At 65.7% G+C, this 11,658-nt stretch overlaps 2 protein-coding genes across 2 annotated transcripts in view; both read right to left on the bottom strand.

Annotated features, from left to right (window-relative positions):
* Positions 1-466: 466 nt before the first annotated feature.
* Positions 467-7,135, bottom strand: ARHGAP30 (Rho GTPase activating protein 30). Its single transcript, XM_010566926.1, has 12 exons — positions 6,979-7,135; positions 6,346-6,448; positions 4,685-4,829; positions 4,519-4,601; positions 4,342-4,449; positions 4,118-4,245; positions 3,890-4,043; positions 3,523-3,623; positions 3,328-3,405; positions 2,584-3,051; positions 2,290-2,492; positions 467-1,936 (listed from the first exon to the last, which is right to left on the bottom strand). Exons 1-12 carry the CDS (start codon positions 7,085-7,087, stop codon positions 467-469), a joined length of 3,150 nt encoding a protein of 1,049 aa, XP_010565228.1. The 5' UTR covers positions 7,088-7,135.
* Positions 7,136-8,551: 1,416 nt separating this feature from the next.
* The window catches only part of PVRL4 (poliovirus receptor-related 4), a 6,502-nt gene continuing 3,395 nt past the window's right edge, over positions 8,552-11,658 (bottom strand). The window contains exons 5-9 of the mRNA XM_010566924.1: positions 11,447-11,598; positions 10,161-10,308; positions 9,991-10,069; positions 9,380-9,484; positions 8,552-8,809 (exon numbers count right to left, since the gene is read on the bottom strand). Coding sequence (XP_010565226.1) covers positions 8,552-8,809; positions 9,380-9,484; positions 9,991-10,069; positions 10,161-10,308; positions 11,447-11,598 — 742 coding nt within the window. The remainder of the gene's footprint in view (positions 8,810-9,379; positions 9,485-9,990; positions 10,070-10,160; positions 10,309-11,446; positions 11,599-11,658) is intronic.

The following is an 11,658-nucleotide window of genomic DNA, read 5'->3' as shown; positions in this document are numbered from 1 at the left end:
CCGCCAAGAGCAGCGCGCCGCCGCCGCCGCCATCTTGGCGCCGGGCACGGCCTCCCCGCCCCTCCCCGCCGGCGCCATCTCAGTGCGTGCCGGCCCCGACGGGCGCCATCTTAGACGGCGAAGCGCGGCGCTTCTGCCTGGCGCCATCTTGGGTGTGGGCGGCGCCATCTTGGAGGCGGGCATCGCCCCCCAGCCCTCACACCCCGCTCGCGAAAAGCGTCCCGGCCCGCCGGCGCCGCCGCCGAGCGGTGAGGGACCCCCTGCCCTGCTCCTCCCCCCCGGCCCAGCTCAGGGTGCGGCGCGGGGAGCCCCTGCACCACTGGGGGCCCTGAGGCCGCCCCAGGTGCCGCCATGTTGCGTCAACTGAGGCCACAGTGGTAGACAAAGCCCAGCGCCTTTATTGACCCTGCCGCCGCCCACGCAGGAGCACAAATGTCCGCCGGCCCCGGCCCCACATCCCCAGAGCTCAGCGCTCGCCCGCCGCCCCCTCGGTGCCCACCATCCGCCGCGGCGGGGACAGCACTGACCCCTCGGCCTGTGCTGCTGGCCGGGTCAGACTCAGCCGGCTCCTCCCCGGTGCCTCGCCCTCCGGGGCTGCCACACAGCTGAGGGGCCGCAGCAGCCGCGGCCTCAGGGGGCCCTTCTGGAAGGGCAAGGCCTTGGGGGGGGCGGGCGTCAGCTCCTCCCCACCGTAGGTCTGGATCCTCCTGACCGGCACCTGGGCTGGCTGCTGCTCAGCGGCCATGGCCACTGCCGTGTCAAAGGACACGCTGCCGCCCTCCCGCCAGCCTGCTCTCCTCGCCCCCACCGCCACCCCACTGCCCCCAGGTTGCTGGGGAGACCCCTCCAGTGCCGTGGGACTGGGGAGTCGCCGGGGTGGTAGGGCAGCATCCCCCTCCATGGCCAGGGACGCACCATCGGCTGGGGGCATCCAGGGCTGCAGGGCCAGGGGGATCTTGGCAAACTGGGGCTTGGGGGGCACGACGGGGACTGACCGGGCCTGTTGCACCCTGACGGTGCGGGCAGCCAGGCGTACCGGGGCACTGCCGTCACGGCGCAGCACAGCCACGGGCTCAGGGCGCCCCAGCTCGCCGGTGGGCTCAGCCCGGCTCGGCTCTGGGGCTTCAGGGGGAGGGCTGCGCAGCTCTGGGGCCGAGGCAGAGAGCGAGGAAGAACTGGGGCTGCTCACAGGGGTAGCATCAGTGCCCTCCGCGCTGGCTGCAGAGGGCGGGAGAGCCTCAGGGGCAGACCCAGGGACCAGGGGCTCCACTGGCTCCTGGGGGGCCTCCTCTGGTGAGGCTGGAGGGGACCCTGGTGAAGGCTGGGCTTCGCCCTCCCCAGGCTCCTCTGGGGCAGGGGGATGGGAGCCAGCTCCATCCTCTTCAACTTCCCCATCCGATGTGTCGGGAACTGGCCCCGCTCCCGCATGGCCCCCGGCTCCTCCGGCCTCATCCCCCAGGCCAGCTTTGGTGCTGGAGACAGTTCTGCTGGGGCCAGAGCCACAGTCCGCAGCCCCCTCCCCTCCACCTCCCTCCCCTGCAGGCTGGCCGGTGCCTGGTGCAACCTCCTCTGCTGGTGCCCCAGCAGAGTCCCCAGGCTGCTCCCCCTCACCCAGAGCATCCTCCTCCATGGGGCACGGCCCTGCCAGCCCCGGTGTCAGAGACCTGTCCTGTGGCACAGTGCTGTCAGCGGCAGGTGGGGCCGGTGCCAGGGTCTCTGGGGCCGTACCCTCACCCGGCAGCTGGTCGAGGGGCTCCAGCGATGCCGCCAGCGGGCTGAGGTCGTCGTGGGCGCTGAGGAACATGTCTTCCGAGTCGGTGTCCCCAGTGTGGTCCTCGGCATCGGAGCCACTGGGAGCCATGAAGAACATCTCCTCGTCCATGCACTCCTCGATGGAGAGGTAGCTGGCGGGCTGCTCCATGGGGGGCTCCCCCGGCTGCAGACGGGGATGGGCAAGAGGGTGATGGCCACACTGGAGACCTCCCCAGCCCATCCCAGGCATGGAGCACTGCATGGCCCTGAGGCCCCACGCTGGGGCTGGAGGGGTGGATGCCACCCTGTCCTCTCCATCTCCACCTTCATCTCTCCATGCCCATCCCTGTCCCCTCCATCCCACCCCTGCCTTCTCCATCTCCATCCCTGTCCCCTCCATCCCCACCATGTCCCCTCCATGCCCATCCCTGCCCAGTCCCCTCCGTCCCCACCCTGACCAGGGACAGCAGAGGTGACCCTCTGCCTCCAGCCCTCCCACCCCAGACCCAAAGCATGGGGATGGTGATTTCAGCTTACGTTCATGAACCCGCTCTCTATCCCCTCCTCTATGGGCAGGAACCCCTCGCCGTCCCCAGGGCTGGTGTCTGGCAGCAGGGGCCATGCTGCTGGCTCCCCGTCCCCGCCGCCCTCCAGCCACGTCTCCTGGCTGTCCAGGAAGGCGAAGGAGTCCCGCAGCTCCAGGGAGAGCCGGGTCTCCTCCGTGTCCATCTTCCCCTCCCCTGTGGAGGGAGACGGCGGGGATTGAGCCTGTTGTGTCCCCCCGGCACCCTGGAGGTCCCGCGCTGGCTGGTCCCAGTGCACGCCTCTTACCAGTGTGGTGCTCAGGCACCTCGGGGTCCCCGGCAGAGCATTGGGCAGGCAGCGGGGGGCTGGCGGGTGGCGCTCTGCCCGCGGCCGCCTGGGCCAGCGCCGGGCACGGCAGCCCCCGTGTCAGGCGGGAGAGGTTGGAGGTGATGTGGAAGGGGACGGTGACAGAGAAGGGGCCAGAGATGTGGACCCCTGCGCACTTCTCGGCACGGCTGCGGCTGGCCTTGGGCGAGCGGCCAGGGGCCACCAGTGAGGCCCGGCCAGCTTTGGGGGTGGTGGGCTCTGACTTGGTGCTGTTTTCGCCCTCTGACTCAGGGCCCCGTGGCTCTTCCTTCCCCTTCAGCTTCTCCTCCAGGCTCTCATCCAGCTCGGGGCAGCTCTCCGGCGCTGGCAGTGAGTGGCAGGTGTCAAAGCTCTCCCGACGCTGCGGCGGCTGCTTTGCTGACCTCTTCTTGCTCAGCCGAGAGTCATCTGTGCCCAGCGGGGGGAAGAGTCAGGGCCTGGAGGTGTACCCTGTCCCCAGACCTCCCCACACCTGGGGACTCGGCTGGGTGGCACTGTGGGAGCTGCCGAGCTGGGGGACCAGGGCAATGCACAGCAGCTTGTCCATCCCCATCCTGTCCTCTCCATCCCTATGCCATCTTGTCCATCCCCATCCCTGTCCCCTCCATCCCCACCCTGTCCCAATGATCCTGCCTCAAGGACAGGGATGGTTCCCACAGGAGCGACAAGGTGTATCCCTCTTACCATCGCTGGCACAGGGGACGGAGCTGAGCGAGTCCATGCTCTTGGCTGGCCGCAAGGTTATTTTACCACACTTGTCATCTGGGGGGGGAAGGAGAAGGGGAATGGCAGTGGGGTTGGGTTTGGGGATACATCGTCCCCTGAGCAATGGGGTCCCGCCCTCTGGACCCCAGGGTGGGGACGACCAGGGCTCCCCACCTTTCTCCTCCACCTTCACCAGCTTGCGCTTGGCTTCATGGCTGGAGCGGCCCAGGTTGAAGATGGACCTCCACTTCTTGGCCTTGATGGAGCCCTTCCTCCTGCAGGACCCCAGGCGTCAGGGGTGGCGGGCACGCTTGGGCACACTTGTGTGTGCACAAGCACACATGGTGCCTTTGGACACATGCAAGAGCTCATGCACGCCTGCAAGCACGCGTGCAGAGCATGTGCCCATGCTTGTGCATGTAAGAACACGTGTGCATGGGATCCCACCTGCAGGGCACAGGTGTGCTCACGGTACTGCTCGGGCCAGGGGAGGTCCCTGGGGGGGTCCCTGGGGAGGGGAGGGGGTGGCGGCAGGTCCTACCTGTGGTCGCTGAGCTCGATGATGGTGTGGTAGGGCCGAATTGGGGGGGGGCCGTCACCCTGGCTGAGCGTGGCTGGCACGTGGTATGGTGGGGGCTGCCCGTCCCCTGTCCCCCCCCCACCCAGCAGCAGGGACCGCCGGAGGGACTCGCCGCCTGCAGGCCACCAAGACAGGGCGTCAGGGTCCCGCCGGGGACACCCTCACCATCCCCCCCAGGCCAGGACGTACCATGGAGAGGGGCGTCCCCGAAGAGCTGCTCGACGTGGGTGAGAATGAACTCCACAACGATGGATTGGACACGCACCTCCATGAATGCTGCTGTGCCGTTGAACCCCGTTGCCTCAATGTCCTTCGACCTGCCGTGGGGACACAGTGCGGGGGCTTTTAGGCTCCCCCGGGGAAGGGGGATGTTTGTCACCCCACATCCCCTTGACCCCATCCCCGGTACTCACCGCAGCAGGTTGGGTGCCCAGACAATGGCCAGGTTCCTGGCGTGCATGTTGGTCTGGCTGCTGTAGGATGCCATGTGCAGGAGGTGCCTCATCAGGAACTCCAGGGTCCTGCGGACACCGGGGCACGTTAGGGACAGCAATCCCCACAGGGGACACCGTGTTTGGGGTCCCCCCTACCTATAGTGGGGCACCGGCAGCTCCTTCAGCACCTCCTTGATCTTCACCAGGCGAGCTTCTTCCATCTGGATAGCCACTGCATCCTGCCGGGGGACAGGGATGGGGTGACAAGTGCCACCTCCTGGGGTTGGGGATGGGTGGCAGCACCGGGGAGGGGAACACTCACAGCAAATTTGTCGTAGAGCTGGTAGGTGAGGAGAGGGTTGGGGAGCTCGCGGAAGTACGCCTTGCAGAGGGAGCTGACGCAGTGGATGTCCTGCAGGTAGACATCCTTCTGCAGGTCAGGGCAGCGGTCACTGTCGAACTCCTGCCTGTGAGTGAGGCGGCTGGCTCGGCAGGGGGGACGGGGACAGGGACGGCATGGTCCCCCTCCGCGGCCCCGTTCAGCTGCTGTGCCGTGGAGGTTTTTCACTAGGGTGGGTCAGGATGTGTCCCTGGGGTGTCCCCGCACCCATGGAGGTGGGGAGGGTGTCTCGGCTGGTCCCTGCCAGCGGGGCTTAAGGCCACACGAGGACTGTTATGGTCCCCGAGGACCAGACACAGCCCCGATGGGCTGCAAAAGGGGCGGGTTTGTCAGCCGGGGTGGTAGGGCGGCATCCCCCTCCATGGCCAGGGACGCACCATCGGCTGGGGGCATGCAGGGCTGCAGGGCCAGGGGGATCTTAGCAAACTGCTGGTCCTTCTGCTGCATGGCCAGGATGCTGGGGACAGGGGGATGGATGGGATGGGGGGTGCTGTGGATGCCAGGCATATGGGGACACTGGGGATGTGGGGAACACTGGGATTATGGGGGTGTTGGGGACACAGGGGGCATTGGGGATGTTGAGGATGCTGGGGACGCTGGCAAGGCTGGGGTTCTTGGGGACACAGGAAAAGGGGAGAAAAGAAACACTTGAGGAAGAACCGAAAGAGCAAAAGAGTGAAAAAACCAAACCAAGTATGGAAAAAATGAAAGAGAAAAAGAAAGAAAGAAAGAATAAACAAGAAAATAGAGAAGAAAAAGGAAGAAAAGGAACAAGTGAAAGAAGGGCTGAAGCAGTGACGGGCAGGATGGAGGCGAGCGCCGCAGGAAGGCAGGATGGGGAAGGAAGGGGGTGTGGGGTGCATGAGGGAGCAGCAGGGCCGGATCCGGCCAACACAGCACTGGAGTCAGCTCCTATGCTGGCTGCGCCCCGTCCACTCCTGTCCTGTTACCCGCCTGGCCGGTCCCATCCCTGTCCTCTCCCCATCTCCGTCTGCCTGCTCCCATCCCATTCCCTCCCCATCTTCCTCCTGTGTGGTCCCAGCCCTGTCCTATCCCACTGCTCTCCCGTCTGGTCCTTTCTCATCCACCCCCCTCTCTGTCCCACCTCCATCCCATCTGGTCTCATGTCCACCCCATCCCTGTCTCCATCCCATCTGGTCCTGTATCATCCCATCCCCGTTTCCACGCTTGCTGGTCCCATCTCCATCCCCTCCCCACCTCCCTCCCTTCCGGTCCCAGTCCTGTCTTCTTCCAGTCTCCACCTCCATCCTGTCTGCTCCCATCTCCATCCCATCCCCATCTTCCACCTGTCTCCCTCCTGTTTGATCCTGTCTGGTTTCCAGCTCCATCCCAGCTCCCTCTGCTTCTGATCTTCATCCAACCTGCTCCTGTCTCCATCTCCATCATCTCCATCTCCATCCCTTCTCCACCATCTCCATCCTGTCTCCATCCCAACTGCTCCATCTCCATCCAACGCGCTCCTGTCTCCATCTCCATCCCACCTCCATCATCTCCATCTCCATCCCACCTCCATCATCTCCATCCCCATCCCGTCTCCATCCCTCCTGCCCCACCCTGCTTACCGCAGCCGCTGGATGTTGGAGGAGACGCCCGAGAGGCGGTAGATGCCATCTACCACCCCGTGCTGCTCCACGAACTCAGTGCAGCTCCTCAGCACCTGGGGCACTGCGGGATGGGCACCCCGAGTCTGCTGTCACCCACCTCCCCTGGGTCCGCTATTGCCCACCTCCCCCTGGCTCCAGACCTGCTCCCTGCCAAGAGCCGGGGGTGACAGGGGGGACTGGGGCCACCCACCCCCTGGGGTACCCAGTGACAGTGTTCCCACAGGGCAGCCAGTCCCGTCACTGGCCACATTCAGGTGCTGGGGGCAGCGGAGCCCCCAGCAGACTGGGGCCACCCATCCCCGTCCCCTTGGGGCCGCAGTGGGACACTGAGATTGGAGCTGTGCCAAGGCACCAGGACCCCCCCAAATCTCGGAGAGGCTTTGCCAGGAGGCACCCCAGCTGTGACACTTGCTCAACTGCTGGTGATGCAACCGCGTGGCGTGAGTCACCCCCCGTCCCCTCCCCGTGGCGCTGCCGGGCACCCTCCCAGCTTCCGGCAGCTGCGGGGGCGACCCCTAAGGAGGGGGGCTCAGCAGGACCCCGTGGGTGGGGGGACGCGGGTGGTGGCGGCACTCGCCAGCGGGCGCTTACCGTCCTGCCCCGACTGCTGGAGATGCTCCAGGAGGTCGCAGCCAAAAACCCGCTCCTTGGTGCCGCCCTTGCGCCTCGCCTTCTGCCGGGCCTTCAGGGCCAGCGACATGGAGGCGGCGCAGACCCCCCGGCAGTGGGGTCAGATCCTGCCCATGGCCCGAGCGGGGCGCGGGTGCCCCAGAGCCCCGGCACGGCGGCAGCGACGAGGGCCGGGGCAGGCGGGCGGCGAGCGGAAGCGGCCCCCGGGGAGGAAGTGCGGTGGCCCCGGGGCCCTGACGCAGCCTCGAGGGCCCGGGGCGTCCCGTTGGCGGCAGCAGGAAGGCGGCGGCCGCCTTCGAGGCCGCTTCCTGCTCCTCGGCGCGTCGAAACCGCAGGGCAGGGCGCAGGCGGCACGCTTGCGCACGCTGGTGCGCTCTTCTGCGCGCTTCCGCACGTTTGTGCGTGCTTGTGCACGCTCATGCTTGCTTGCGTGAGCTTGTGATGGCTTGCGCGTGCTCGTGCATGCTTGCATGAGCTTGGGCATGCTTGCGCGTGCTCAGGCATGCTTGCGTGAGCTTGGGCGTTGCGTGCCCTCGTGCACGCTTGCATGAGGTTGCGCCCACTTCAGCATGCTTGTGCATTCTTTCACGTGCATGCATGCACTTGCACGCAGCTCACCTGCGCGCCCAGCGGCACACGGGTGCACAGGTGGAGCACCCAGGTGTGGCCATCCTTGCACAGGAGCAGTGTCCCAAAAGTGCCAGGCCCCCCGCCATGTACCCGCGTCCCTCCCCTGGCTGAGACCAGAAGCACTCGACACAGGGTCCCAGGGTCCCGCGCGGGGGTTTATTTACAAGCGCGGCCGGGCAGCAGCAGGGGGGCAGTGGGGCCCCCATCCTATACAGGTATGTACACGCAGGGCACGCTGTCCCCAGGGACCCCCGCCACCAGCCCCGCGCCTGGGGGGGGCCCGGCCCCGGGGGGGTCCCCTCAGCAGTCTGGGGGGAGACGATGGGGTTTTGGGGGGTTTGGGAGGGCCGGGATGGGGGAGGGGGCAGCCGGGATGGGGGAGGGGACACAAGCGTCCCAAGTGCCACCGGCAAACCGCGTCCCGAGCGGGGACGGCCGCGTGTCCCCAGCGCCACGCAGGAAGGAGCTGACCCAGAGTCCAAAGGGATATTGGGGGGGTGGGGTGGGGGCCCGATCCCCGCCGGGGGTTCCTGCCCCTGTCCTGTCCTTGGGGTGTCCCCACGCCCGTGGGTGCCTGGCGGCTCTGACGCCCATGGGTCCTGGATGCTGTCACTTCCTCTCTGGCCAGCCACCGGTGAATGTCCCCAGCCTTGTGCCAGCAGCAAGGTGACACTTGGGGACCAGCGCCCATCCAGGGGCACGGTGTGTGTCCCTGACCCCATGCCAGCAGTGAGGTGACACATGGGGACCGGAGCCCTGTTCGGGGGTACGGTGCATGTCCCTGACCCCGTGCCAGCAGCAGGGTGACACCTGGGGACCGGAGCCAGCCCGGTGGGCAGGCAGAGCCGGGGGAGCCATAGGGGGGACGGGGGTCCCTTGGGTGTCCCCCCCGGCCCTGCCCAGCTCACACCAGGTGCCCACGGCCATTGATGTAGATGCCGTTGGTGGTGGGCTTGGCCTGCAGCATCCCGTTTTCCTGCACGAAGTGGGTCATGGCCTGCTTGATGGGGTCGTCCCCACCACTGCCACCATCCTCCTCCTCCTCCTTTGGCTCCTTCCCCGGCGGGGCGGGCAGCAGCGGCGCTGCCGGCACCTCTGTCTGTGTCTCGATCTCCCGCACCGTTGAGAGCGTCGAGTAGCTGCGACCTTCGGGCTCTTCACTCTGCGGGGATGAGGGACAGGGCAGGGTTCACCGCTGATGAATGAACACTCCCGGGGACCCAGCCTCTGCCACGGGGACCCCTACAGGGACAGGGTGCTGCCGTAGGGCACGAGGAGGTGCACAAGGCTCAGTACACGGGCGTGCAAAGGTGTGTGCATGTGGGAGGGCTTTGCACACCCAGGAGAAGGACTGCACAAGTTGGGATGGGGCTGCACGTGCAAAGTGGGATTTGCGCACGTGCAAGAGGGGGTTGCACACGCAGAAGGGGTTCGAACACCTTGAGGGGCATTTGCACCCATGAAAGGGGGTGCACATGTGGAGGGGGGGTGTACATGTGCAAGGGGGGGGCAGCACCCGTGGAAGGGGTTTGAACACCCTGAGGGGGAGGTTGCACCCATGGAAGAGGGTTGCACACCCAGAAGATGGGGGTTGCACCTGCACAGAAGCATGCCAGAGCTGGAGGACACGCTCTGACAGCCACAGCCCTGGGCTGGGTGCAGGTGTGGGGCTGAGCCAGGTCCCCTGCCCCACTGTGCCCCCCCGCGCCCCCTGCCCTGCCGCAACTCTCACCATGGCGGAGCAAATGCTGGTGCCGCGCAGGCTGTCCCCACGCAGGCTGTCCCCACGCAGGCTGCCCTGCCGGCTCTCTGCACGCAGCTGCAGCGTCTCCTCCAGCTGAAACAGCCCCATGAGACCCAGCACCCCGCAGCCCAGCTCCTGAGCACCCCATGGCCCTGCCAGCATCCTGGGCATCCCCACCCAGCATCCTCTGCCACCACGGCCTGGCTCCTCCTGGGCACCCCGATACCCACCTCCTCCCAAGCACCCCACTGCCCAGCCCCATGGGCACCCTGCTTCCTGGTCCTCCTTCAACACCCCCATACCCAGCACCCCAGGCACCTCGATACCCATCACCATGGGTACCCCAACACCCATCACTTTGGGCATCCCAGCATCCATGACCCCAGTCACCCCAACACCCATCACCCAGGGTACTCCAAGACCCGCTTCCTCGGGCACCCCACCACCCAACACTCATAGCACCCCAATACCCATCACCCAGACTACCCCAAGTCCTACTGTCTTGGGCATCCCACCACCTATCACCCCAGGCACCCCAGCACCCCGGGCACCCCAAGACCCCCTCCCTTGGGCACCCCACCACCCAGGCCCCCTGCTACCTGTGTGCGCGTGTCGGTGCTGTGGCTGGAGTGCAGGCGGCGGATGGAGTTCTCCCGGGTGAGTGTCAGCTCCTCCTCGCTGGGGGCATGGAGGGAGGTGCTCAGCATGGGGTCCCCATGTCTCCCACTGCCCCCCCCCACCCCTGCCACCCCCCCCCCCCGACTCTTACTACTTCTCGGAGATACGCTTGGTCTTGCGCTTGTGATAGAGGGTCATGACGACGACGACAACGACAAGGACGCAGAGCAGGACGGCGGCGATGACGCCCACCACCACCACCGAAGCCGAGACCAGGTCCACCTTGCGCACCTCATTGTCTGTGGGGACACCCATGGGGTGGGCAGGCAGGGTGAGGGGGGATGAGATGATTGATGGGGGGGTCGATAGATGGATGGGTGGATGGACAGATGAGTACATAGATGAGTGGGTGGATGGATTCATGAATACATACATGGATGAATGGATGGATGGATGCATACATCCATGGACAGATGGGTGGATGAGTCCATGGAAGGATGGATGAGTGTATCCATGGATGGATGGGCTGATGGACGGATGGACAGACAGGTGAGTCCATGGGTGGGTGGGTGGATGCATGAATACATGGATGGATGGACAGATGAGTACATCCATTTGTTTGGACTCGATGATCTTAAAGATCTTTTCCAACCTAAATGATTCTATGATCCATGGACAGATGGATGGATGAGCCCATGGGTGGACGGATGGGTCCATGGATGAGTGCATGGATGGATGGGTAGGTGGACGAGGGGGTGGTTAGGTGAACAACAGGTAGAGATATGGATGGGTGGATGGAGAGAAGTGGCAGGAGGATGGATGATGGAAGGATGGATGGACAGATGGATGAGTAGACAGATGAATAGCTAGACTGATGGAAAAGTAAATGGATGAGTGGACAGATGGGTGGATGAGTAGACAGATGAGTAGACAGGTGGGTGGATGAGTAGACAGATGAGTAGACAGACAGGAGGATGAAGGGAGAGATGAGTGTACGGATGGATGAACAAATGGATAGTGAGAAGTGAAAGGGGGATGGATGGATGGACAAAGGGGTGGATGGAGGAAGAAACAGAAGGAGAGGTGGTTGGGTAGAGTGAAGTGGTGGGCAGTGGATTGATGGACAGACAAATGGAAGGACAGGTGGATGGACAGACATAGGAATAGTCGGGGGCAGGGAGGGATGACAGATGGACAGATGGGTAGACAGGCGAGTGCCTGGGAGGGGACAGACGGGTGGCAGGAAGGGCGAGCAGATGGAGAAAAGCCCAGGGAGGGACAGATGGACAGGCACAAGCAGTGTGGAACGGTGCTGCCCCCCCCAGCCAGGCTCCCACCAACCACCCAGGACCCCCACCCCAACACCCACCCACCACAGCACCCTCAGGGGGTACATGGGTGCCCCACGCCCCACGCAGCGCCCACCTGCCACCCTGCCCTTGATGCTGACGTTGGCCCGTGCCTCCTTGGCGGCCACGCGGTTGGAGACGCGGCAGATGTAGTCCCCGGCGTCGGCGGCGGCGAGGGGCCGCTGGAAGACGAGGGTGTCCCCCTTCACCCGCACGCCGGCGGGCAGCGGGGCGTTCAGCCTGCGGCGTGGCAGCACCATCAGCCCCCGGCGTGCCTGGGCGGGTGCGGGCGGGCGGCGG

This window comes from Haliaeetus leucocephalus, unplaced genomic scaffold (assembly GCF_000737465.1).
Source record: "Haliaeetus leucocephalus isolate CR32 unplaced genomic scaffold, Haliaeetus_leucocephalus-4.0 Scaffold219, whole genome shotgun sequence".
Lineage (NCBI taxonomy): Eukaryota > Metazoa > Chordata > Aves > Accipitriformes > Accipitridae > Haliaeetus > Haliaeetus leucocephalus.
This window is presented reverse-complemented; position numbering and strand designations above follow the sequence as displayed.

What these genes read in the sequence shown, in the direction of transcription:
- ARHGAP30 (XM_010566926.1), bottom strand. Translation starts at nt 7,087, where the DNA reads ATGTCGCTGGCCCTGAAGGCCCGGCAGAAGGCGAGGCGCAAGGGCGGC. An exon ending in TGGGCACCCAACCTGCTGCG is followed by an intron (nt 4,246 to 4,341) that starts GTGAGTACCGGG and finishes TCCCCACGGCAG; the next exon opens with GTCGAAGGACATTGAGGCAA. An exon ending in CGGGGACGCCCCTCTCCATG is followed by an intron (nt 4,044 to 4,117) that starts GTACGTCCTGGC and finishes GGTGGCCTGCAG; the next exon opens with GCGGCGAGTCCCTCCGGCGG.